The 27,133-nt window shown below is 48.5% G+C and overlaps 1 protein-coding gene and 1 long non-coding RNA gene across 7 annotated transcripts in view; one reads left to right on the top strand and one right to left on the bottom strand.

Moving 5' to 3' along the window:
* Positions 1 to 13,999, top strand: part of SRGAP3 (SLIT-ROBO Rho GTPase activating protein 3) — a 380,154-nt gene extending 366,155 nt beyond the window's left edge. For all 6 annotated transcript variants that reach the window (XM_034955696.2, XM_034955697.2, XM_034955698.3 and 3 more), the window contains 4 exons: positions 55 to 235; positions 1,523 to 1,672; positions 3,735 to 4,062; positions 8,651 to 13,999. In XM_034955696.2, the coding sequence (XP_034811587.1) occupies positions 55 to 235; positions 1,523 to 1,672; positions 3,735 to 4,062; positions 8,651 to 9,064 (1,073 nt within the window). In that variant the 3' untranslated portion in view covers positions 9,065 to 13,999. The remainder of the gene's footprint in view (positions 1 to 54; positions 236 to 1,522; positions 1,673 to 3,734; positions 4,063 to 8,650) is intronic.
* On the bottom strand, positions 10,223 to 23,618 carry LOC129397528 (uncharacterized). Its single transcript, XR_008625003.2, has 2 exons — positions 23,065 to 23,618; positions 10,223 to 17,350 (listed from the first exon to the last, which is right to left on the bottom strand). It is a non-coding gene; the product is annotated as an uncharacterized LOC129397528 (long non-coding RNA).
* Positions 23,619 to 27,133: the final 3,515 nt, after the last annotated feature.

The following is a 27,133-nucleotide window of genomic DNA, read 5'->3' as shown; positions in this document are numbered from 1 at the left end:
TGAGCTGCCACTTTGCTGACCTCAGAGACGCTTTTTCCCTTGATTTCCTTCCAGAAGTGGAGCAGATCGAGGCTATCGCCAAGTTTGACTACATGGGACGGTCCCCACGTGAGCTATCCTTCAAGAAGGGGGCCTCGCTGCTCCTGTACCACCGCGCCTCGGAGGACTGGTGGGAGGGCCGGCACAACGGCGTGGATGGACTCATCCCCCATCAGTACATAGTTGTACAGGACATGTGAGTGGAGTCGAGACTTCTGTGAAGAATGCCGAAATAGATTAGTGATGTCTGGGATGGGCACCGTAGGGGAGTGCTAGCTTGTATGCCAGCAATTTGCTCTCCTTGATATCATACGCTTGTTCTTCTCTAACAATGGGTAATATCTAACTTCCCTTTAAATGGTGATCCACTTAACGGATATCCAAATTCCTCCTTCTGAGCACACAGAAACGGTGTTGGGTGCCTCTGGCCTATATCCTGATGCAGCTGGCAGCCCCCAGGGTTTGCCATCACCCACCAGGACTCTCAGTATCCAGGGGATCCTGCCATGTGCCTCCACCTCCTAGGCCTCCCCTGCCTACGGTTCTACACTCCAGAGGTAGCTCTCTTAGGGGATGGGCAGAAACATGCCCTTGTTTCTGATTAATAGGGTACTATTTTTTAAAAAATAATTTCAGGGGTTAATGAAAAAGAGCCCTGCATCCCAAATGCCTAGTCCTACCACAAAAAGTCTGCACTTTCCATTCCTTTGAAAGCCATGGAAGCTTCCAGTGCACACCTTCCTTGGGAGCTCTGGTCAGGCTCGGCAGAACAGATTTACCATAGAGGCAGCCACCAAGCTGAGCCTCAAGGGAAGGGGATCAACAGCCCACATTGTGATGGGAGAGAGGGCGTCTCAGCCAGAGAAAAGGCCAGGGCCAAGCAGACTGCCAGAGGAATGCCACAGTGGAGGGCCCTTGGCAGCCTCCCGAAGTCCCCAGACCTCTGAGATCAGGGACAAGTCACCACAGCAGAGGGCCATGGAAGGAGGCCGGCAGGGCACCCCAACAAGCTTGTGAGCCACCTCACAGTGGCCCAAGCCCTGGGTGGGGAGGTGAGGGGCAGAGGCAGCTTCTTCCTCCCTTGCTTAGCCAGAAGCCATTTCTCATGGAGTCACACAGAGACTCAGCACTCAGCCCTCGGTGCTCAGCCTGCGGACTCCATCCCCCCATTTCTCCAACACACCCTGCAGCATTTAGCTTGTCCTAGCCTGGAGCTGCCTGGGAATGAACAAGCTAGAAGAGAAAAAAGGAGGAGGTAGGTGTGGGACAGAAGAGGGTCCCAGCTGCGGAAACTGACCAGGAGTGTTGCAATGGGCATGCGTGGTGGGAAGGCACGCAGTGGGCAGTGGCCTAGCAAGCGCTGTGGGCACAAAGTAACCATAAGTTGTGTTAATTCAGCCCCTCAGACACATATCAGGGAGCTCTGTATATGCTGGGTTCTTTGGGGGAAGGTGCCTCCAATTCATGTCTGTCTTCTCCCCAGGGATGATGCCTTCTCCGACAGCCTGAGCCAGAAGGCTGACAGCGAGGCCAGCAGTGGGCCATTGCTGGATGACAAGGCCTCTTCCAAAAACGACCTCCAGTCCCCCACGGAGCACATCTCGGATTACGGCTTTGGGGGGGTGATGGGCCGGTAGGATGTGCGGATTCATTTTTTCCCTGCTAGTGTCAATCCTGTTCATGTCTGATTTGGGAGAAGCACAAGGGCAGAGAGGAGAGAAGGAGCCTACTGCAGCCCCCTGTTCCCCACAAAATGAAATGGGCACACTGGGCGGGCTGGCTGTCATTGGCCCAAGAAGGCCAGGTATAGAACCATCCAGCCTGTGTTGCCGGGAGGAGGAGGAAAGACATGTGTTGGGAACTCAGTGCTTTTTTATTTAAAATAATAATGTGTGAGAGAGATACAAATTGGCAAGTATTTTTCCTACCTGTCTCCAGTTCCTGCACCTCCTTCCAGCTTTCTGTTGTAGAACTGAGTTGTTATATTTAAAAATGTAAAGCTCACATATTCCCCGAAACGCACTACATAAACAGAAAACTCACACCTACTCATGTGTTGAGAAGGAAATTGACACTCGACTCCACCCACTTATTTGGAGGGAGCAGTATTACCAATTTCTTCGCTCCCTATGTGTGGACCAGGCTGTGTCACATAACCTTTCTACCAGGCAAGGAGCTGTGCATGTCCTTCTGAGAACAGGTATAATCCAAAGTATGTGGTTATTTTTTTAAAAATTAATGAGGAAATAAGAAGAAAAGAAAAGCAAAGCTGACAGTTTCTCACTGCCTTTTTAGTCACACTCTCAAAATGTCATATTCTATGTTTTTTCCAGTGGAGGGGTCATGTGGTCAGCCCACACATGTAGGTATTTGCAGATAGACCCCAAAAAAATCAGTCGCAGTGGGAACACACAATTTATGAATTTATTTCAGCAAAAATCCTGATGCCTCTTTTCTGCAAATTCCATTCAGTTCAGCAGATAGCTCGGGGCACTATGGTGGAATTGAGAAGGTCAGGGAAGTGGAAGGCTGGCGTAGGCAGACAAAGAAGTTATGGTCCCCTGACTTCTAGGAGGACCATATCTTCTGCCTCTCTTTTCCTCTCCCTTGTCCCCTGCCCTCACCTCCTTTGTTCTTGTTCTTTCTTTCTAAGTACTGCTTCCTTTCCAATACCTATGCTTTTGTCCTGCTGGGGCACCCACAAGCACTGCTTAGCTTGGCTGGTGGCACTAGGATCTGAATCACTGGTGGTCCCTAGTCATAATCCATTCCCAACACACGGTCCCTCTCCCTCTCCCCTCACCACTTCTAGCCCTTCAGACTCTTGGTGACCTCTGTAGGATGCAGCCAAATCTCCTGTGTATAGAACCTCTTATCTTCAAGGTGCTTTCAAACCCACTTGAAGCAAAGGTAAAGGGTGGGCAAAGGATCTTACTGAAACCCACTTCACAGATTAATAAAGTGGGCTTGAGAGAGGACACAGGAAAGCACGCGGCAGACACAGGGCAAGAACTCACCTTCCTGAAACACAACCTAATCCCCTCTTCACCCCACCAGAGCCCCCCTGAAGTGGGAAAGGTACCAAATGCACAAAAGGGCTGTCCAGCCATGCAGTGTTTACTCTTGAATGACTAGTTTTCCAAGATCCAAAAAAGCCTCACAGAAGGAGCCCTCTTCTGGGGAGATTGGGGGTTGGGTGGCAACGTTAGAGTGTCTTCAGTTCCCAGGGGACCCCAACTGTGCTTGCAGGGTGCTGGTAACTTTGGTACAGTCAAGCCTCAAAGCTTCAGACCAATTAGAAGCCCCTCAGAATCATGGAAATGTCTGAACTGCTTCAGAGGGTATCATGAGCCCAACTAACCATCGCCAAAGCGTTTCCAGGGTTGGAATCCTCTAGGCCTTGACCTAGCGTGTAGACCAGATGCATTTTGCGGTTGGCAGCACAGCTGTCTGTGGCCTGGAAGCACCGTGCTCCAAATGCTTTCATGTTTACAGGTTAGACCTCCCCCTGCTGCTGAGCTGTGTGCTGAGCCAGGTCTTTCATTATGGAATTGTAGGGTCTGGCTGAATGAGGCTTTACTGTACCCGCTCCTTAGACTAGCGTGCAGTGTGTGGCATGGGGTTGACTCACCCATTCTGAGACTTGCCAGGCTTGACCTCTGCCCCATGCCCCTCGCCCCCTGGCTCCTTTGCAGAGTGCGGTTACGATCTGATGGAGCAGCCATCCCCAGACGCCGAAGCGGGGGCGACACACACAGCCCGCCCCGGGGCCTGGGCCCCAGCATAGACACACCACCCCGGGCTGCTGCCTGCCCCAGCAGCCCCCACAAAATCCCCCTCACCCGGGGGAGGATCGAGAGCCCTGAGAAGCGGAGGATGGCGACGTTCGGGAGCGCTGGCAGCATCAACTACCCTGACAAGAAGGCGCTCTCCGAAGGGCACTCGATGAGGTCGACCTGCGGTTCCACCAGGCACAGCAGCCTAGGGGACCACAAGTCCCTGGAGGCCGAGGCCCTGGCAGAAGTAAGGGCCAGCGGGAAGGCAGGCTGGGCAGCCAAACGCCCCAGAGGGCAGCGGGTGGGAATCCGTGGAGCGGGGAGCCACCTTGGCCTTTATGCCAGGCTCATGGCTAAGCCAGAGAACAGGAGAGTGAGTGGCCTCCCTGTCCCTTGCTGGGCTTCCGGTGGGAGTGGAGACTGGTTGGGAGCAGCCACTGCTAGGGTTCCTATAGAGGCTGAACACCCCCAGTGTCCAGGGCTGGGGAGGGCATTGGCCAGATTATGGGGCTGGGGTAATGGCAGGTCACTACACAAAATGATACGATTCAGTTTTTGACTCATTCATTCACTCATTCATTCATTTCTGTCTTCATTCATCAATTCATTCATTGGCAAATATTGATTGAGCATCTATCATGTGGCCGTCACCATGCTAGCCACCAACAGTAAAATGGAGATCTAAAATGGACTCAGGCCCTGCCCACATGGAGCTTACAGTTTAGAGAAGAAAGAGACATCAACAAACACACACACACAGTTGTGAAATAGTTGTTTGGTTGGGTGCCTTTAAGGAATGGTCCAAAGTATTTTGAGAGCCTAAAATGTGAGGATTGCACCTAGGCAGGGAGAGACTTCTCTGGGGAGAACTTGACCTGAGACCCAAAGGGTGGGCAGAGCTAAATAGCTGAAGCTGCAAGAGAAGAATGTTCCAGGTTCTTCTCAAGTGCTTAGAGGGTTGGCTTTTGTTTGTTTGTTTTGTATTTGGATGAAAAATCTATATGATTTTTACATTTGCCAAATGAGTAGAACTGTGATTTGTTTAACAATTTGCATAGCCGGTTTCATGGGTTTTTTGACAGTTCTATCATATTTTGAGAAGTTTCCATTTTTTTTGTCTCTGGAATTTGGTGTGGGGGCCCATTATGTACCCTCTCCCTAGTGTTCTCTCCCACATAAGGTAACAGAGACAATCAGAACCTTCTGGTCTGTGAGAATTTTACTGTGGAGAGTAGCCTTTGAATCCCTGTTCAAAAGGAGAAGGAGAAAGGGCAGGGAGTCGTGAGCTGTGTTCTAGAGGAGGCCAAGCAGGGTTCCCTGGGAATACACAACACAGAAACAGCTCACCTAGCAATGAGTACTCCTGTTCACACCAGCAGGCTCTAGTTTGGCCCCATGCCCATTCCCAGGGGTCCCTGAAGATCAGTGCCTTCCGAGGAGGCATGCCAGCTGCTGGTCCCCCCCATCCTTGAGGAAACATCACCCTAGCACCCACCATCATCTGGAAACTCTACCAGTCTAGAAAGTTCTACCAGTTATGATAGAGGATGGCCTGAGGCCTGCCCCAGGGCCCTTTACATTTATAAAGAATCAAATGCAGTCTAGAAAACTGTTTCTAAAAGTAGCTCTCACAGCAGAGTAGTTCCACAGGATGCCAGGGAGTGGGTAGGGAATACATGTTCTGTGGTCAGCAAGGTTTGGGGAATGCTGCTCTGACAAAGTTGAGTGGCTTCTCTGTAAGACTTCTTACAAAACCTTTAAAGCAGGCGCCCCCAGCCCCCGGGCCATGGATGGATCTGTGGCCTGTTAGGAACCAGGCTGCACAGTAGGAGGTGAGCAGCGGGAGCCAGCATTATTGCGTGAGCTCTGCCTCCTGTCGGATCAGCGGGGGCATTAGATCTTCACAGGCCGTGAACCCTGTTGTGAACTGCGCATGTGAGGGATCTAGGTAGTGCTCTCCTGAGGAGAATCTAATGCCTGATCTGAAGTGGAGCAGTTTCATCCGAAACCATCCTCCTGACCCCCGTCTGTGGAAAAATTGTCTTCCACGTAAACGGTCCCTGGTGCCAAAAAGGTTGGGGACTGCTGCTTTAAAAAAAGTGCACCGTGAATCTCCAAGAAAGAAAACAGGGCATGCCCCATATCCCAGACTTCTGTGGCCTTTATTCATGGAGCGTTTTGCACGACCTGCCCCTGGAATGCACTTGAGGCCTGCTGCATGTGTTCTCAGTTTGCAGATGGATCTGCACCCTCTCTAGTTTGACAGCTGCCATCCAAGACCCCCTTTCACTAACAGAGGTCAAATAGGGAATTGTAGTAAATGATATGTAAGTAACCCACTGCCACTGGAGAGTTTTCAGCCTCAGCATTGGCTCTGATGAGCCCTTGACTTTGCAGGCTGCAAAGGGGAGTGGCAGCTGAAGAACCCCAAGTAGTAGGCCGAGTGACCCAAATTTCTTTGGTCTCAAAATGTCCCTTAAGGATTTAGATGTGAACCCACTTAAAGAGGCTGTTTGGGGAACTTGCAACATGACCATCCAAAGTGGGAAGATCGAATTGGGGAGGAGATGAAAAGCAATCATGGTCCCCACTCTGTCTCCCAGGGCCTCTCTGCCGCTCAGCTCTGGAGACTCACAGCACCACCTCTCGGACTAATGCAAGGCTGCAGCCTAAACAACTCAGCTGATCTTTCTCTGAGCTTTCTGTCTTTCTGCTTACTCTGCTGGGGTAGAGTGGTGGCGGGGGGAGGGGGGTGGGGATGGTGGTAGAGGGGCAATAATTACATTTTATGTATTAAAGTTTCACCATGCAGCTCATGCTGGACTAGAGCAAATAGAGAATAGTGAGGTCAATAGGGGGCTTCCTTCAAGCAGAGTGGTTGATGATAGGGCGGCTCGGCTCCAGGAAAGCCGGCTGTGTCACTGCAGGGCTGGCACATAGCAGAGATGGGGAGAGGTCTGCCTTCCCTCCCTTCCTGCAGAAAATTGCCCCCACAGCGCCTCCTTTTGGATAAGGCACAAAACACCCTTTCTTAAAGTTGCCGGTGTTCTGGGGCAAGGGATGAAACATCCTGGAGAAGCATACAAGCTAATATTAGCCATTAGCCAGACATCCATAGTCCCCTAACAAAAAGGATAGGCTGTGACAATGAGGGGAGCAAGAGCTCTGGACCCTGACCCCAGCCAGATTGAAGCCTGCCATGGGGCCTAGGGCAGGCAGGAAGCCACCTGCAGACAGGGGAAGGAGAGAATGTAAAAGACCAGGGTGGAGAAAGCGGCCAGCCCCAGCATCTCCAGGCTCCAACCCCACCATCTGTTTCACCAGACCCATACTTTTTATTTTTTTTAAGGATTTGCAATAAAGCAAGCCTGTCTTAATAGTCATCATTCCTCCATGAGGTTATGCACAGCACCTACCAGTGGTGGCTTAGGCAGTATCCCTCACGGTGCCCTCGATGGCCAAGCCAGCTGGGCTGTGGCTCAGCTGAGCCCGAGCAGGTCCTCTCATGTCTGTCGGATGCGGAGGCATCCCAGTCAACAGTCATGGGAACCCATGGGGCTCTTGGGCTAGAAGGATTTTGAAAACCACCACCTGGCAGTTTACAAAGCTTCATCACATCCATTATCTCACCCCATATTCACAGTAAATGTCTGGGATTGTAATAGATGAACAAAAGATGGTGCAGAGTGATCGAGATTTGCTCAGGGTCACACGGCCAGCAACTGGCCACAGAGTCTTTTTACTCAGAAGTCCGGGGCCCTGTGGCCTGTCCCAGGGCTCTTGGGTTAAATGCTGCCTTCCAGCTACAGCACCACCTTGGGCATGAGGGGACAGGAGCTGAGGGAAGCTGCCCTGTGGCATGGTGAGCCCGGGCTGCCCTGGGTGGAAGGGGGCTCGCTCTCTGAGTCCTTCAGAGTGCTCATCAGAGTGCTCTCCTCCTGATGAGCTCTCAGATATTATAACATCCTCGGGAATTATGTAGGCAGAAGAAGATTTTTCTGGCCTGTTAAAATTTCCACTTTTTAAAAAACAAAATTTTCTGATTATAATACAGAGAAGAGAGTAGCAGTCCCTCTATTCTGGGATGTGCACTGTGAACATTCTGATACATAATCTCCAAGAAATTTTTCTGTGAGCAAGGATTTTTAAAAAAAATACTGAACTGACTGGGTTCAGACTTGGGCTATGCTGCTAATTAGCTGTGTGACCTTGGGCAAGTTACTTAACCAGTCTGAGCTTCAGTTTCCTCCTGTGTGACGTGAGCATAAAGGTTAGTTCCTACCTTAGAAGTGTGAGGATTAAATGAATTATTAGGGGGCAGGGTTTGGATTGGTGCTCAGTGTTAGCTATTATTGCTATTGTTATTGTCATTAGTATTTTTGAGTGCTTACTTGCCAGGGGTCAGGCCAGGCTCTTCACAGGGACTGTATCATTTAATGCACTCATCAACTCCCTGAGGTCCATATTATAATTATCTGCCATTTACAAATGAGGATTCTGGGGGCTCAGAGGGATGAGGGAACTTGCATAAGGTCACATAGCAAGGAAGTGGCAGAGCCAGGATTTGAATCCGTGTCTGTCTGACTCCAGAGCCTGCCCCCTTTATCAGTGGTCTGACCTGCCCTTATGAAATCTATTTCCTGTGCAAGGCAGCATGCAGGGGATATCCACATTGGTTCTCCCATGTGGTTATAAGACATCCTGAGGACTTAATCTCCATCCCTGCGGCGAGGCTTCTGGGGAACCTCCCTACGGAAGGGAAGCTGCTTAGCAGACAGGAAGGACCTGACTCCAGGTCTCCAGACTGTGCTGACCCCAGCTCCCTCTGTCCCCAGGACATCGAGAAGACCATGAGCACGGCTCTGCACGAGTTGCGGGAACTGGAGAGGCAGAACACGGTCAAGCAGGCGCCAGATGTGGTGCTGGACACCCTGGAGCCCCTGAAGAACCCGCCGGGCCCCGTCAGCTCGGAGCCCGCCAGTCCCCTTCACACCATCGTCATCCGCGACCCCGATGCCGCCATGCGCCGCAGCAGCAGCTCCTCCACCGAGATGATGACCACCTTCAAGCCGGCCCTGTCCGCCCGCCTGGCTGGCGCCCAGCTCCGCCCGCCCCCCATGCGGCCCGTGCGGCCGGTGGTCCAGCACCGGTCCAGCAGCAGCAGCAGCTCGGGCGTGGGCAGCCCGGCCGTGACGCCCACCGAGAAGATGTTCCCCAACAGCTCGGCGGACAAGTCGGGCACCATGTGACCTGCAGGATGGGCCGCGCCGCCGTGGCCCGCTGTGGCTCCCCACGGCCCAGGGTGGCCTTGGTGGCTTCCACGTGCTTCCCAGTGACCCTGGCCTTGGAGGGCAGAGGTCCGTCTGGGAGGGTGTGTCTGTGCAGAGCTGAGGCCCGGGCGCTGGCTGCAGCTCACGTCCAGCCATGGGAATCCCACGGACCTCTCGCGTGTCAACAGACGACCAGAGGAGTGCTGGAGCTCGAGCAGCCCCAACCACAGCATTTCCTAACATGGAGGCAAAATACCACATGGCTTCTCCCGCATATCGTCACTGGAAACTTCCTCTCTCGACATTCTCTCTACATACGTATATGTGTGTGTCTATCGATGTGCGCATATATACACATGTATATGTATGTATGTGTCTGTAGGTGTGTGTATATATATATATATATTTATGCATCTATATACATATACTAGATCTGGACACACACATACTAAGTGTATATAGTATCTCCTTTTTCTTTTTATGAAACTTAGATTTACCTCAGATCCATGCCACCAAACATCTCCCACCGAGTTATTTGGTGGGATTTGCAGGGACTTTTCTGGGAGAACTTAAAGGCCCATAGTAACTGCGAATGAAGCAATATACCACTAACCTGCAGAAAAACACAACAAAAACAGACTCCCACTGTCTCCAGAAGTCGTGGCCTTCCAGAACAGTCTGCCCCTCAAGGAAGGGTGGGGCAGGCAGTACCCCCAAGCAGGCTGCTCCCAGAGGTGGGGAACCCTTCATAGGAAATCCCCACCCCCGTCCACCCCAGAGACCCTGCCCTTCCACCCGGAGGCCAAAGGCCAACTGGACTCCCAAAGGCATGGGAGAACGTTGGCAAGAAGACCCCTGACTACCACATCCTTGTGTTTGTGTGTAGAGACGGGATAGTGAGAACCTAAGCCCCATCGTAGCACAGTATTACATGTGGTTGGGAAAAAGGGAAAAATAAAAATACAGTGGTGTGGAATACTTCAAAACCTAGAAACGCTGTAGGAATAAATCTGTGGTAACTATAGAGGTTTAACTTATATCATTTTCGAACTATTTAATTTTTTCTTTTCCTGGTTCTACTAATTATACTGTGTCAGATTTGGAACTAAACAGGCAAGGAGGCTTTGAGTCACATCGTTTTCATTTTAAATCAGGCTGTGATGCACTGTGGCTGGTGCCGTCTTGCATGAAACGCATGAGCCGTGAGCGCCCAGTTCAGACTGGGGCCAGGGAGGGGCAGTCCTTGGCACTTTCTGTCCTAGAGGACACTGTCAGTTGAGTTAATACAAGTGACATAGCTTCCCTTCCCTCCCCCTTCACCCACTCCCTCCAGAACATTTAGTGTAGATGAAAATGTGGTGATAGAAATGGGTGCATGATCTTCACGTGTGACATCCAGGCCTTTGCCTCTTGGCCGAGTAAAGCCCTTCTGGGTCGCTCTCCTTCGATTCCATTTTACCTCCTCTTCTGATCACTTCCAGAGATGAGCTGTTTCTGGATAATGGCACACGGGCAAATCTGTGTGCCCTGTGGGCCACTGTTACTTACCCTCTCCTGCGAGACCCAGGGGCTTTTCCCTACTGTTCCCACGCTTCCTCTCTCTCGAGGCCACTGAAGTTTGGAGTCAAAAGGCCCAGAGTCTGAGTCCCAGCCCTGAGCACTTAGGAGCCTTCTGACTTAGGGTTTGTCACTCCACCTCATTGAGCCTGACTGTTCTGCTCCATAAAATAGGGTAATAAAGGTCAGACATCAGTGAGCAAGCTGTGTACACTGGAAAACATTGAATCAATACAATGCGTTTGTGATTGTCATTAGTAAGGTGAGTCTTAGATCAGAGCCCTCCAGCTCTTTTTGAAACCTCCCAATGGCATTTCAGAAGTGAGCAGTGGAATTTTCCTGCCATCTTAATAAGAGCCCTGGATTCCATCATTAACATTTTAGCCCATTGGATTAAGTGGTGCCCTCTCCTCTGGTCCCCCACAAAAAGGTAAATACACCCAAAGGGAGGGACCTAGTTAAGTCACTGGCACCTAGATAAGTTAGGAGGGTAAAGCCACTACCGTGTTTGAAGGACTGGACTTGACACCCCACAGTGGAAGGGAGCATCAGGAAAGGAACAAAAAAGGGATCTCAGGGAGAGGCCAGTGTCAAACTTGACCTCCCTTGTTTGGCCTAGAATGAACCCTTCTCTTTAGCTCCTGGATATGAAAGGCCATCTGCTTGGAGCACAGAAAGATATTGCCATTTTACAGCTGAAGAGAGTAAGGCCTTGGGCTGTGCTGTGACCTGCCCAAGATTTGACACTGGCTAGGAGCAGAGGCTGCGTCAGGCTCTTAAAGTCATGTGTTTGCATGCTGGACGCTATACTGTCCAGCCAGGACACAAGACTTCTGATTTCTACCCTCAAGATACTCCCAGATCCTAAATCCAGTAGCCTCCCAGGCAAAATATAGCAATCTGCCACAACTGCCAGATGAAAAGCAACAATCAGAGTAGAAAAATCTGTTGCCTGATATACATAACACCAATCAGACCGTGTGGATTTTTCTCTGAATTGACTGATTTTGTTTTTTTCTTACTGAAAATGGACCTGCCTTTCACTGAATTTTCTGAGGGCAGAGTCTTCGCTGTTTTCTTTAAGCACCTTTTTTTTTTTTTTTTTTCCATTGGGAAATGGCTGATGAGTTCACATTTAGGGATGTACACACACAGATGGCAGACGTCTCCCCACTCATCCAGCCCCAAATCTGAGCCTTGACGCAGGCCAAGTGGAAAAATACTTTCCCGCCCCCCTCCCCTGTTCCCACTTCCTCATCTGGCACTATGCATGTCTCACTCACCCTCCACAGCACTCAGTCCCATCGACGTTCACTGAACATTGGCTTTCTCTTTCTGACTCCTGCCTGTTTTAGTCCACTATATATTGCTGTATGTGCTTAAATGCTGGAAAGTAACTGTTAAAATGTGAAATTGTAATTTTTAAAAAGGCTACAATTAAATTTTAGCCAATGCCACTCACCAAATCTTTGCACCTAGTAGATAGATCAATGTAAAAACAAATACCTAACTGTACAGTGAGTGTGGGGGAAATGTAGTAACCTAGTTAGTAGTCTTCAATATAACCAATTGTACAAGGGGAAGTGGTGTTTACCTACTTGTTCATCACCATTATTGAAAGCCGTACTGATCAGTTCGTTGACAACGGGCATTTTTTTTTCTTTGCTTCATGGAATGATTTCTTTTCTTAACCTTCGACTTATCCTGAGGTCAAGCCTTTTGTCTTTATGTGTAACCGACGTTCAGTCTATTCTAGGAATGAACCAGCAAGTTGTTCATTTAAAACTGACCAAAGACAATTAATTCCTGGTCTAGTTTCCTGGGCCTTGTGGCTCAGCTGCCACTAAAGAGCTTTTTGGATAAAATTGAGAACAAGCTGTGCTTCCTACCCCACTCTCCCCGTCCCCTTTTATTCCCTTTTCCTCTTAAAGAGCTGCTCTGAGCTGTGGGATTCTATGAAAAATTCTTGCCTTTCCTTGTTTCAGTGCTAACGATTTCTCACCTTGAAGCGCCTTTTGAACCCCGGACAGAGTGCACAATTGGAGGGAATTGCGAGCTTGGGAATTAGACTTTGGAGTCTTTTCTCTGAAGTCACCAGGCCAGGGGTCAGGAGAGAGATGGATTCCCAAGGGATGAAAGGTTTCTATTCAATGAAGAAATCGGAGTGGGAAGAGACACAGGGAAATTGAGCCATATTTTGGCTATCGGCTGGAACCAGCAGTTCAGAGATCTGCCTTATAAACATTTAAAACTGGTTTGTGGTACACAAAGAGGAACCAGTGTGGGAAGGGGCCTTCATGTGGGGCTTTCTTCTCTGTTGGAGTCCCTTGGAGTGCCTTGTTGGGTATATTTCTCTGTCATTCAGGAGGCACGAATGTGGAGGACTTCTCGTGACCTGGTTGTGATGTGGCACTCAGTGCATGTCCACAGCTAATGGAAAAACACGAGGACTCGGGTAATGGTTCTTCCTCTCAGTCTTTCTATTCCTAACTTTTCACACATCCAGATGGTTCCACACTAGTGCAAATGCCTCACTCTCCTGAGAAACCCAGAAAGAAGAGTGGCTGGCTCACAACCATGGGGTTAGCCCCTGCTGGGCTGGGAGTCGGGGTGGCGGCCAGGAGGAAAGGCAGAAAGGGGTGAGCCGAGGTGTTGCCTAGCTGATTTTCTGCTGTGCAGAGCTAATGCTGACATTTCATGTCAACTTCCCCGGTTCTCTGGGGTCTCCTCTCCTCTGAGCAGCCACATAGAACAATCCCCACATATCCAAAGCTGCCCAGGGGAGCCGAGAGAAGGGACTTTGCTGTCAGGTCCAAGCCCTCCTGACCTCCCTGAGATTGATCTGCCAGTGTCCTGCTGTCCCTCTGGGACTGGCCACATGGCCATCGCTGCCCCTTGTTGACACCTCCTTTCTGTGTGAATTGTCCCCGGCAAATAACAAAGCTGTTCCTTGAACCAGAACAACCAGAGTGCACTTTTCCTTCCTTAGACGGAAGTAGATCCTGGCTAGGGTTTCTGCCCAGGCCCTTGTTCCCGGCAGTGTGACTGTTTACATGGTTTGGCAATAGGTTTGATTCTGATTGCTTCAGAGTGGCTGGTCTATTTTGTTTCCTTTGGTTTCCTTCCTCCCCAAATTGTGACAGGAAAAACAAACCAAAACCACCCTAGGAAATTGCTGGTTGCCTGTCCCCACGTGATGATAAATGTTGCCCTCTTCTGGATATCGTTTCTCTACCTTACGACCAAACGCCCGTCCTATAGAGTGTCTGATTGGATCCTCTGTCGCGTATTCTGATGGTGCCTGCTGGTTTGACGTGGAGCTATCCTGTGAAATAAAACAGCTTAACTTTTCTCAAACATGCTCCAGTGGTTTTTGAAAGGGCGAGGTGGCACATCAGGGGTGGAGAGGTCCTGGGGGGAGTCCCCATCCTCCAGTCCACACTGTCTGCCTGCTTCCCCCAGGAACCACCTTTGAAATGTCCATTAGCTCAGGTCCAACAAGATGAAGGTAAGGTTACAAGGAGGACCACTTCCATTGTAGAGCTAACTGAAGAAGGTAACTAACTGTAGGATGACTGCTGGAGAAAGAGGGTTTGGAAATGTCAAAGCAAAGGCAAGTTGGGAGTAGTAGCTGTCATCTGCAGAAAGTGTCTTCAAAAGTTTAAGATAAATTATCAGAGGCCACCGGGTACTGATACATCAAGGCACATGCAACATTTTGATGTTCATTGTCTACAAACGTCGTATAACCTCTTGGACTTTTGTTTTTACCTGTGTGTGTTTGTGAACTGTTTATTGACCACTTATTTCTGTCCCAGCCACTAGATTAAACCCTTTACCTGTATTTTCTCATTTAATTCTTAATACACCATTGAAGGTAAGTATCATTATTATACTCTGTCCTGCAGCTGAGGAAACTGAGGCTCTGAGAGGCTAAACAGCTTGCCCAAGGTTAGGCTAGGAAGTAGAGAAGCCAGAATTTGAATTCAGTCCGCTTAACTCCAAACCCATGCTCTTTATAAGTTTGTCATACTGCCTCTGATTTGAGCACTGTACTCATTACAGCAGGATTAGGGGCAGGATTTCATGATGAAGGTAGCTTGCTGCTTGCTGCAGTCAAGAAATACTCCAGGGCCTTTATATCCCACCAAGACTTTGTATCAGGGAAGAATACAAGTTGCCCAAAGGAGATTGTGGGGCTGCCCATGAAAAATAATAAATGGTGATGGTTTTCAGTCTCTCTGATTAAACCTCTGCTGGATCTTCATGTAAGGGCCTCTTTGCAGCCTCAGTGACTCATTCCCACCAAAAATGCTCATCACTCAATGATGGTCTCTTGCTAATTCCAGACTCCTCTGCTATGAAAATGTCTTAGTCTATTTTCTGTTGCTGTAACAGAATAGAACAGACTGGGTAATTCATAAAGAAAAACAGCTTATTTGGCTCATGGTTCTGGAGGCTGGAAAGTCCAAGAACATGACACTAGCATCTGGCTAGGGCCATCTCATGGTGGAAGGCAGAAGGGCCAAAGAGACAGTGTGAGGGGCAGACTCTTTTATAACCTTCTGTCATGATAACAATCCCACGCCCATGGCAATGACATTAATTGATTCATGAGGGTGGAGCCCTCATGAACCAGTCACCTCTTATTAGGTGCCCTCTCCCAAGATTATTGCATTGGATATTAAGTTTCCAACACATAAATTTGGGGGACACATTCAAACTACTAACCTTCTAAGAGGCTAAACTTTGTATGTGTTCCATAATCTGTTTACTTGCTCATAGCAACAGTACACATTTGAAAGCTTCAAATCAGGAGCCTCTCATTCACTCAACAAGCATGTATGAAGCACCTTAGCACCTCTTTATGCAACTTGCCTCAAGTTAGCTGCTGGGGACACAGAATGATGAGCCCCAGTTCCGTTCCTCAAGTTGCATACAGTCTAATTGCACAAAATGATCACTCTAGAATTCTAAGATCGACTTTTACTCAATGATAAATAGAACAGTGTCTCTAACCCACAGAGGCACAAAGGGCAGATTTTAGCTACTTGACTATTTTGTCAGCCACAAAGCATAGACCATTGCTGGATTGTCCATTGCACATCTGTTTAGGAATTTTTTGTTTGCAAATGACAAACTATTCAACCCAAACAGCCCTAAGCAAAAGAGAATTTATTGGCTCACATGGGTGGAAACTCCAGTCTAGAAATGGCTTCAAACCCAGGATGATGTGAGGATGTGAGTGTTGTCTCCGGGGTGCAGTTCTCTTCTTTCAGGTTGGCTCTGCTCAGCTCTCTGGGTTGACTTTATGCTTAGACAGCTTGTCTGATATTTTGTGGTTGCCCAGTGGCTGCTGAAGCTTCCACTACCTGCACCTCCTCAGCTTCAGTTGTCTTGGGTCTGATTCTCACTGACCAGAATTAAGCCACAGGTTTATCCCAAAAGCAGACCAAGGGGATAGAATAGAAAAATGGCCTAAGCAACCTGTATTTTGAAGGGTGGTGTCAACCCCACCAAGACTTTGCATCAGGGAAGAATACAAGTTGCCCAAAGGAGATTGTGGGGCTGCCCATGAAAAATAATAAATGGTGATGGTTTTCAGTCTCTCAGTTTTAGGGTAGTTAGCTATGCAGCAATAGCTAACTGATACACTAGAAAAATGCTCACGCAAATATGTAGAATTTTGTCCTTGTCCATGGACTGTATGTTGACTTCACAATAATAAAGTTAACATCCATCAAGTGCATTCTGTCTGTTGACACATTACCAAGCACTTCACATGCCTTGCCTCGTTGAATTCTTACAAACAACTTGTGGGAGTAGATTCTGCTAGCACCCCCAGTTAATAAATGAGAAGACTGACCCTCAGGGAGTTTAAAATGCAGGGACTTAAAGCACTTTCAGGCCAGCAAGAATTCCATGGCCCCCAAATGCCTAGCTGCAGGGAGGTCTGCTTGCCTTGACAACCACCTTAGGAGTAAGGTCTATCCCAGCTTCTCTCAGGAACGTATGATAGCTCTGTTACTCATCCATTTCTTTTAAGCCCTAACATTGAGAATACTTATTATTGATTCCTTGCATTAGAGCCACATGTGTCTTTACTGTTGTTGAGAACATTTTCTATTTTCCCCTTTTTCTACTCCAACTCTCCCAAGAACATAGAAATTATATTAGATGGGATGTTCATTTTACAGATGGGGAAACTGAAGAACAGAGGAGATCCAGGGCTTGTCCCAAGTCCCAGGATCACATTGAGGGAGAGAAAGGGTCTCTGGCTTTCCTGGAGAGGGAGAGAAAGGGTCTCTCTGGCTTTCCTGGACCCTGGCCCATGCTCCCTAGACCCCAGCCACTCTCCCTCCACCCACCCCAAGCATCTCCCACTCCCATGCTTCACACTGGCTGGGTGATTTGGATGAGCTTCAGTCATGAGTGTAAGTGCAAAGGCTCTGGATTCAGACAGATCTGAGTGTGGATCCCAGCACTGGCTTGTATCAGCTGGTTGACCTTAGCAAGTGACAAAACCTCCGGAGCCTCCATTTCCTCAGGAACACAGGGCTAAGAAGGCTCTGCTCCACAGGGTTGTTTGCGGTCTGGAGTGGATGATCTACGTAACATCCCTGGACCATCCAGGCAATCAGCAAAGGCTGCTGTGTTCATCCATGGTTGCTTCTGCTCCTTAAAGAGTTTCTGCTTCATCTCCATGCTCTGCAGACAGAAAGAGCAGGTTGTTGGGCATCTGATGAGTGACTGAACCGAAGGAGCTCTAAGGAAAAAGCTTCAATGGGATTCTGCCATTCCTTGGCTACCAGATTTGGGGAATGTCTCTTCCCCTGTCTGGGCCTCAGTATCCTCATCTGTAAAACAAGGGGGTTGGGGAAGCTGATCTTGATTATTTCCTCCAGCTCTGAGGGCTCACTCAGTGCCTTGGCTGAAGGCTGCAGAAGCACACATAGGGGAGGGCCACCAGCCCCACCACATCCCCTCTGCTTTCTAAAGGGAACTCCCTTAACGACCATGTTTGATATTGTGCTACCCTACTCCCTGACTCCATTGGATTGAGCCAAGGATGGCAGCTGATGCAACAGCAGTTGATGGTAGATTGGTTAGTCACCATGGCCCTTGGCAAAGCTGGACCTGCAGATGACCTTTCTTGGGAAGCTTGACCCAGAGGTAACAAAATGACAGGCCCTGTAAGCAGGAGACCAGAAGATGAGAGTCCACAACAACGAGGAGGTCGGAGGCAGAGAGGTGGCCCTTCTGCACCATAGGGAGGCTGACGTCACTAGGGATGAGACTCTGAGAGCACAATGACAAAACCAATGGGCAAAGCCAATGGCAGAGATCACAGGCTTCGAGAGCAAAGCCATCCAGTCCCCAGAGAGAGCCAGAACCCCCAGTTGAGTACCCGCCCCAGTGCCTATTCCTCACTGGGAGACCTTACATTCAAGCCCTCCTTACCTGGTGTAACTTGAGTGTGATTTCTTCTTCTTGCAATTAAAACAAAAAAGGGGCTCACGCCTGTAATCCCAGCACTTTGGGAGGCTGAGGAAGGGGGATTGTTTGAGGTCAGGAGTTCGAGACCAGCCTGGCCAACATGGAGAAACCCCGTCTCTACAAAAAATAGAAAACTTAGCTAGGTGTGGTGGTGCATGCCTGTAGTCCCAGCTACTTAGGAGACTGAGGCAGGAGAATCACTTGAACCAAGTGGGTGGAGGTTGCAGTGAGCTGAGATTGTGCCACTGCACTCCAGCCTGGGCAACAGAGCGAGACTCTGTCTCAAAAAAAAAAAAAAAAAAAGGAAAAAGTAGACAGAATGATAATAGCCAACCTGTTAGAGCACTTACTGTGTTCTAAGCCCCTTCACATATAAAGGCCAACTCATTAGTCCTCTCAACCACCCTTTAAAGCAGATACTAATGTTACTCCAGCTTAACCTACGAGGAAATAGTACAGACAGGCTAAGTAACTTGCCATGGGACACACTACTTAGGCATCACGGAGCTGGGGTTCAGAACTAGGCAGTCTCACTCTGGAGCTGGGTCTTCATTCTCTCTCTTAGGCCTGAGGATGAGGCAGGACACTGGGTGTGATCTGAAACAGACAGCTTCACTGAACTGGGAGTGTTTGACCCAAGATACCTCACCCAGAGGGAGTTTGCGCCCCCTTGGCATGGGGGGTGCTGTGGTGGGGTGGGTGGTCATCAGCTGCTCACACAGCCCCCAAAGAAGGAGGAAGGATGGATACAGGGTTTCACCAGGCCATCCTGCCCCAGGCTGCAGCCAACGGTCAGATCCTGCCTCTATCACGAGGGAGCATTTTATGTTGGGAAATTCCCTAGAGAAAGAGCTGCGCGGGGGTTGGGGAAAGGCCTCCTAGGAACAGCCTGCCAGACAATTGTCTCCACCCCAAAGCAGGGAAGTCTAGAAAGGACCCCACTGCTGCCTCAGTGCAAGCAGCGAGGCATGGCCTTGGAGTAGCCTGAAGAGGAGCTTTTGCAGTGGAGGGCTGTGGAGAAGGATGGGGGTGAGGCGGGAGTAAGGGACACCCCCAGAACCCCCCCAACCCCCAACACCTTACATCCTCCTCAACACGCCCCCACTGCTGCCCCTGGAAGCAGCAGAAGTGGCAGTTTTCTTTTGGGCAGTGAGCGGAGGTTTGTGTTTAAATAAAGGGATGCCAAGAAGAGGCAGAGAGAGGACAAGAATTTCCCAGGCCTTTTCAGCCACCCCAGAAAGCAGGTCAGCCTCACACTGGAGGCCCGGGGCCGGCTCCATACTGGACTCCAGGCTGGGATTTGTGAGGTGGCTAAAAAGGCCTGGGACCTTCCTCTGATACCCAGAGAACCTAGTATCAGGTCTCCCAACCACTCCTCACTGCCTCAGAGACATCTCCGCTGACCTCCTTGCTTAAAGCAGTCACCATCAGGTTAATATGTTTTATTTTCTTCATTGCCCTTATCATCATTGGAATTGATTTGTTTCTTTATGTGTAGTCTGTCTCCCTCAACCCAGAATGTAAGCTCCAGAAAATCTGGGGTTTTGTCTATTTTGTCCATACTGTCTCGAGATGGTAGTAGGGTGTCTAGCACATAGTAGGTACTCAATAATTACTTATGGATGAAATGAATATTCAACCACAACTAGGGGGAAAGTGCCATTTCTGAGTGAGGTGGGCTTGGTAGCTAAACAAAGTCATATCTTTGGTGGTCATTCCCTCATTTAACAAACAGTTCTTGAAACTTACTGTGTGCCAAGTGTTATTCTGGGATGCAGCTTTGAACCAAGCAGACCAAGATCCCAATGGAGTTTATGGCCAAATGCTGGTGACAGATAATGACAACCACAAAGCCAGAAACACCCAGGGCATGGGGAGGAAGAATACTGGAATCTGCTTTAGACTGAGAGGTTGGGCCGGCCTCTCTGAGGAGGAGAGTTTAAACTGGGAAAAGCCTGAGAAGGAGACCACCATGCCAAGGGGTGACCAGGCAGGCACATGAAGAGAAAGAGATTGGCACAGGAGAAGAATGGAGAAGGCCATGTGGCTGGAGCTGAGGGGGTGAGAGATGTGAGAACAGCTGTCGAGAAGAACACAGGCAGGGCCTTTTGAGCCATGGTGACCATTTTGAAGTTATTCTAAGAACAATGAGAAGCCCTTGGAAGGTTGCAATAGGGGCATTACTTGATTCTACTTATTATTGTTAAAAAATTAATGGCTGGGTGTGGTGGCTCATGCCTGTAATCCCAGCACTTTGGGAGACCAAGCCGGGAGGATCTCTTGAGGCCAAGAGTTTGAGACCAGCCTGGTCAACAGAATGAGATCTTATCTCTACTAAAAAAATAAAAATAAAAAATTAGCTAGGTGTGGTAGTGCACGCCTGTAGTCCCAGCTACTTAGGAGGCAGAGGCAAGAAGATCACTTGAGCCCAGGAATTTAAGGCTGCAGTGAGCCAGTATTGTGCCACTGCCCTCCAGCCTGGGTGACAGAATGAGACCTTGTCTAATAATAATAATAATAATAATAATAATAATAATAATAATTCATCATCTCTGGCTCTGGACCACAGCCACTTTTTAACAACGGAGGGCTTGGGTGATAATTGAGGATTAAAGTGCTGCAGGGGCCACGATGCTATGTCATGAATCCCAGATTACAGTGAACCTGCTTCTCTTCATCTGAGGGCCGATGCAAGAGGAAGAGTGTTATTATTATCATTATTATTATTTTTCGAGATGAAGTCTTGCTTTGTCACCCAGGCTAGAGTGCAGTGGCGCAGTCTTGGCTCACTGCAACCTCTGCCTCCCGGGCTCAAGCAATGCTTCTGTCCCAGCCTCCCAAGTAGCTGGGATTACAGGCGACCATCCCCGTGCCTGGCTAATTGTTTGTATTTTTAATAGAGATGAGTTTTCACCATGTTGGCCAGGCTAGTCCCGAACTCCTGACCTCAAGTGATCTACCCGCCTCGGCCTCCCAAAGTGCTGGGATTACAGGCGTGAGCCACCGGGCCTGGCCAGGAGGAAGTAGTATTATTAGTGTTTCTGAGCCTTGAGTGCCCCCATTCAGTGATGTTTCCGGACTTCCAGCTCTGCTTCCCTTCTCCATCCAGACATCCACACATGGTCCATCGGACCCACTGAGAGATTGATTCAAATTCCTCCTAACATGGAGATCAATGGCCCCTGCATGCCACAGAGCTGCAGACTTCCCTTCCCGGGCAACTCAGAGTCCAGTCATCCGTGGAACAAGATTTTCCTTCTTCATTTGCCAGTTATTGTAACTGAACATAAACTAGTGCTTAGAGGTCTTTAATCTTCTGATAAATAGCATGGCCCTTTTTGCTTTATACCATGCTGTCGAGAAATGTATTAAGGACTTGGTTGGTTACCAGTGACAACAACCCAACTTAGCCTGGTTTGTATCACAAGGCATGCTTTTTGCCCCATCTGTATGAAAAGTCCAGAGATAAAAATGGATTTAAGCAGGTTGGGCCCAAGTATTCCAAGGATGTCAACAGGATTGGGTCTCTCCACTTCTCAGCCCTGCGTTCCTTCACACTGTACTCTCAGGCTGATTCTTCTCAAGTGATGGCAAAGATGGCCCAAAGCAGTTCTAGACTTGCGTCCTAGCATTTAGCTACCCCAGTAGAAAAAACTGTCTCTCTTTCCCAGTGAATGAGTCAGAGTCCCAGGATTGCCTCTGATTGGCCTAGCTTGAGTCACATGCTTACCATGAACCAATCACTGAGTGGAGGGTGGGTCTTACTGTCATTGACCAGATCTGGTTACTTGCCCAGTCTTGAGCTAGATTTGGGATCAGCCTTGCCTGACCACATGGTTGAGAGTAGATTAAGGGCTGTTTCCCAAAATGAATAGATGAGTTCTATTATTGGAAGGATGATGCTGGGGCCAGGTGTGGTGGCTCACTCCTGTAATCCCAGCACTTTGGGAGGTAGGGAGGGAGGTTCACTTGAGGGTAGGAGTTTGAGACCAACCTGGGTAACATAGTGAGACTCTGTCACTACAGACACACACACACACACACACACACACACACACACACACACACAATGAGGCAGGCATGGTGGCGTGAGCCTGTAATTCCTGCTACTTGGGAGGCTGAGGTAGGAGGATCTCACTTGAGCCCAGGAGTTTGAGGCTGCAGTGAGCCGTGATCACACCACTGCCCTCTAGTCTGGGCAACAGAGTGCGATCCTGCCTCTTGAAAGAAAGAACAAAGACGCTGAGCAGGCAAAGCCCAGAGAGCTTATCAAGAGCTCCAGTCTCCAGAGGACACTCTTGAGAAACACATTCATAGCATGGACATTCTCGCATCCCTTCCCCAGGTCCACAGGCCCCTGTCGACTGCAGGATCACACCCCTGTCTCCAGGTAAATGCTTTGTCTTTCCACAGCACCCATCCCCAAAAAGGAGTACAGCCACCCTGGTGGATATGAATGAGGACTCCAAGGCTAGGCTGCCTGGGTTTAAATCCCAGCTTCCCTCCTTTCTCACTGAAAGACCTCGGGAAAGTTAACACTTCAGTTCTCATTTCTAAAGTAGGGACAGTAACAGCCCTGCCTTGTAGGCTTGCTGTTGGGACAGCATCTGACACAGAGAAACCCCCAATAAATGTAGCTGCTATAGTTGTGATCTTGCCTTTTGGAGAGTCTTGATTCCAGTGCCCCAGTCCCAAAGCTGCATTCACCGTTTTCTCCATATAGACAGGTAAATATGTTCATGTTGAGCACTTACTATGTGCTAGGCACTGTTTTAAGCAATTTTTCATAGACAGTCTCATTCTCTTGCAACAGACAGCTATAAGATATAAACTATTATTAGTCCTGTGAGGTTCAGAGAGGTAAAGTAATTTTCCCAAGATCACAGTAGTAAGTGGTAAACCCCAATGCATGCAGATCAACTTACACAACTTGAGTGGCCAGCTACCTCCATTCCCCACATTAATTTCTTTGTTTCCAACATGCCTGGCCAAGGTCTCCATTTCCAGTGATGCCAAACACAGAGATACCTGTGTTTCTGGTAGACCCAGCAGGACAGAGGTTCCTGGTCACCATCCCTTCCTTGGCCTCCAGATACAGACAAAATATATGTGGCTGCAGGATCCCAGATCGGGTGAATTCGACATTTTGTCCCCTGTAGGCCCAGCACAGGCCCCTGCACATAGTGCTTACTAAATGATGGGTTAGAAGAAAAGATGAGAAGTAAACAAATTATGCATGAGTGGGATGATCGCCTATCTGCATTTCCCTCTCAAAGCGTGAGCCCACATCCAGCCTGATACTCTGCTGCCCTCATGTGGTCATTTGTAAGATGGCAGGCAGGGTAAGCAGCCTCTAATTTTTGTTATCAAAATTTTCAGATTTACAGAATGCAGAGAATAGCACAGTTAACCCATTATGTCTATCATCTAGTTTTAAAAATTATTCACATTTTTATGAGTTTGCTTTACCTCTGTTTTTGAATTTCAAAAAAATCGCTAACACCATGACATTTTACCCTGAAACATATCAGTATATGTCTCTAAAAATGACATTTTCCTGCATAATGATGACAATCTCATGATCACACTGAATAAAACTAATGACAATTTCTCAATAACATGTTACCTAATCCATATTCCATTTTCCTTGATTGTTCCAAAAATGTCTTTTAAAAGTTGCTTTGTTCAAATCAGCATCCCGTCTAATGAGTATTGTCTCTTAATTTTTCTAGAGTATGCCCCGTCATGACTGGCTGAGCTTGTTTTCTGGTGAAATGCCCCACAACCAGCATTTGCCTGACTGCTTCCTTGAGTTGTCAGTTCACTGGTTGCTGTCCTCCCCTGTATGTTTTTTTATTTTATTCTATTTATTTTTTTGAGATAGGGTGTCATTCCATCGCCCAGGCTGGAGTGCAGTGGTGCAATCACGGCTCAATGCAACCTTGCCTTTCTGGACTTAGATGATTTTCCCACCTCAGCCTCCTGAGTAGCCGGGACTACAGGTGTGCACCACCATCCCTGATTAATTTTTTGTTTGTTTTTTTTTTCTTTTTGGTAGAGACTGGGGTGGGGGCTGAATCTCACTATGTTGCCCAGGCTGGTCTCAAACTCCTGGGATCATATTTGGCCTTCCAAAGTGCTGAGATTACAGGCGTGAGCCACCCTGCCTGATCCTACTCTGTATGTCTTTTAAACGGCAAGTTGGATCTAAACCTTTGATTAGATTCAGTTTCGCCATTTTTGGAGAGTACACTTCCTAGGCGACGTGCACTTCATATTACATCACATCAGGAGGTACCCACTGCTTGGTGCCCACTTTTAGGAGCAAAAAACTTGATGAATAAGTTCAGGTGGGTTCATCCTCATCTTTCTCTGGAGTAACAAGTGAACTTGTTGGCCTGATAATTTGGGCCTGATACATATCCAGTTCCCCAAGAACCACTCTCAGAACTGTTTTATCACCCATTGGTGATCATTGCTTGAAACAATAATATTTCATTAGAATCTGCAAAATGGTGAGTTTCTAATTTTATCGTTTCTTCTATATGTTTTAGCTACTAATTGAATACTTATCCACAAGAGCTAGTATTTCTCTAAACATAGCTTATTCTGAAAAGGAGGAATAAATGCTTAATTCTTTTCTATTATCTATCAACTTTCAGAGTAAGAAGCTGATACAATGACAACCCCCAATGGCAGTAAATGAAGGCTTTCCTTTGTTTTGCTGAGATTAATTATAACTTTCTGGATGTAAAAATATCCAGTGCATTTCAATCCATTGCAATTGATGTTCTTTTTATTGCTTAAGTGCGTAGAAGCAAGTTCAAGCTGCCTCTTACATCCACTAGTTTTCAACTTCTTTATTGGGGGCACAATAAGATGTTCTAGGCTCATCTTGTACCTGCCCTACCCCAGACCTAAAACCAAACATTTCTCCAAGAAACACTGTTTCCTTTTAGTGGGGATGGTATTTAGAGAGCACACTCCACACACGGCAAGTGGGAGAGCTGAGACTTGGACCCAGGCAGTCTGACTTCAGAGTTGGCGCTCTTAACCTTTGTACCCTCTGGTCAACATATTTATTAGTGATGATAACAGTAATAATTACAACTATAACTCCCACTGCCATACGCAGCCGTTCACCACGTGACAGGTGCTCTGCTAGGTGATTTCCAGCCTGTTTAAAAGACCTAATCCTTATAACAGCCCTCTAAATTAGTCATTATTATTTCAATCTTACAGAAGAGGAAAATAAGGCTCAGAGAAATGAGTGTCTTATCCGAGACCAGATGGTAAGTGACAGAGCATGGATTCAGATTTCTGTCTGTGTGACTCTACATCATGTTCCCTTCGTTGCTGTAAACTATATCAATTGGTGACAATTCTGTCTCCTTTCAACGGTTCTTTGCTTGGCTCCCTGAGCCCTGGCACTCCTATGTCCCAGGGCCCCAGGCTCAGGCATGTGTTTGGTGTCTTTCTGGGTAACTCACCCAGAGAACATTTGTTGGGTCCCCGCTACATTTGTGGGGTCTATCCAGGTCACTCACAGCTGTGCTAGGGCACAGAGGAGTTGGGAAGAGAAAGGCTGGTTCTGTCTCCTCCAGGAACCCATGGTTTAGTGAGGGAGACTAAACAGTTGCTATTAGTGTGTTTGTGCTATAACATAAGAGGTGTAACCCGCTTTCACTCTCCCAGAGGAGCAGTCAGCTCTCCTCTGGGGCTCTGGGAAACCAAATAAGCTTTAACAACCAAAAAAGTAGGGCGTCCAGACGCCATGACAGATGGTGGGAGAGATTTTCTGGTACAGGACTCAGCCACACACCTTTCAAATGGTTGCAGGTTGGTGGCTGCCTCTTTGTAAGGAAGAATGGCTAGGAGCCTATGGAGGCAGGAGGAGTTGCACGGGCCAGCCCCTGGCACCCGTAATCGGAATTATGCACCAGAATGGAAGCAGAGCAGAGACAGGCACAGGGGTCAAACAGAGCAGGAGAGGATGCTGGGAGTTGGCTATGGGAAAGATGAAGGACCAGCAGGACTGGGGCTCCAGCCACTCTGTATCTGGGGGCTCCTGAGCCAGGCTCCGGGCAAGTGGAAGACTCCTGTACAGGGTCACCATGGTTTTTAATCATTGCATCAGTAAACCATTGCTGTGGAACAACCCATGCCCACAGTTAGAGGCTTAAGAGAATAAACATTTATTATTTGCCATGATCCCATGGGTATGTTGAGCGTTTTCTGGTCAGGGCTGGCTGAGCTGATCTCTGCAGTAAGCAGGTGCTTTGGCTGGGGCTGGATAGTCTAGGATGACCTCACTTATGTATTGTAGGTGGTTTGATGTCGGCTGGGGTGACAAGGATAACTTGGCTGTCTGTCTCTGATCACCCAGGAGGATCACAAGCTGGGGCTTATTCACATGGTGGCTATTAGTGCACAAGCCTCTGCTTGGGTCACCCTTGTTAATGTCCTGTTGGCCAAAGCAAATCGCAAGATCGACCCCAGATTCAAGGAGTGGAGCCACAGACCCACCTGTTGCTGGAAGGAGTCCCATGGAAACAAAGTGTGGATAGGCAGGGGAAAAATTTATAAGCATTTTTGCAACCTGCTTACTTGCAGGCACCCATTCCCTCTTTTTCTGTATGTCACACCCTGTTGTTCATTTGGGGCATCACTCCCACTCCCAAACTCACACTTAGATAATCTGAGGCACAGCGATTGGTTCAAGGATGGGCATGTGACCCAGTTCTGGCCAATGAGACTTGGTCCTGGTACTTTTGCTGAGAACTGTTGGGAATGAGGTCTGTCCTTTCTGCTGAGGCAGCTGTGCTAATAGAATGTAGGCCTGGAGCTTCTGGAGCCATGTTTGCCTCTCATGGGGGGAGCCTGCATGAGCGTTAAGTCGACAGTGAGGGAAGAAGATATAAGGCATTAAGAAAGAGTGATTATGGTCAGGCACGGTGGCTCACGCCTGTAATCCCAGCACTTTGGAAGGCTGAG

This window comes from Pan paniscus, chromosome 2 (genome assembly GCF_029289425.2).
Source record: "Pan paniscus chromosome 2, NHGRI_mPanPan1-v2.0_pri, whole genome shotgun sequence".
Lineage (NCBI taxonomy): Eukaryota > Metazoa > Chordata > Mammalia > Primates > Hominidae > Pan > Pan paniscus.
This window is presented reverse-complemented; position numbering and strand designations above follow the sequence as displayed.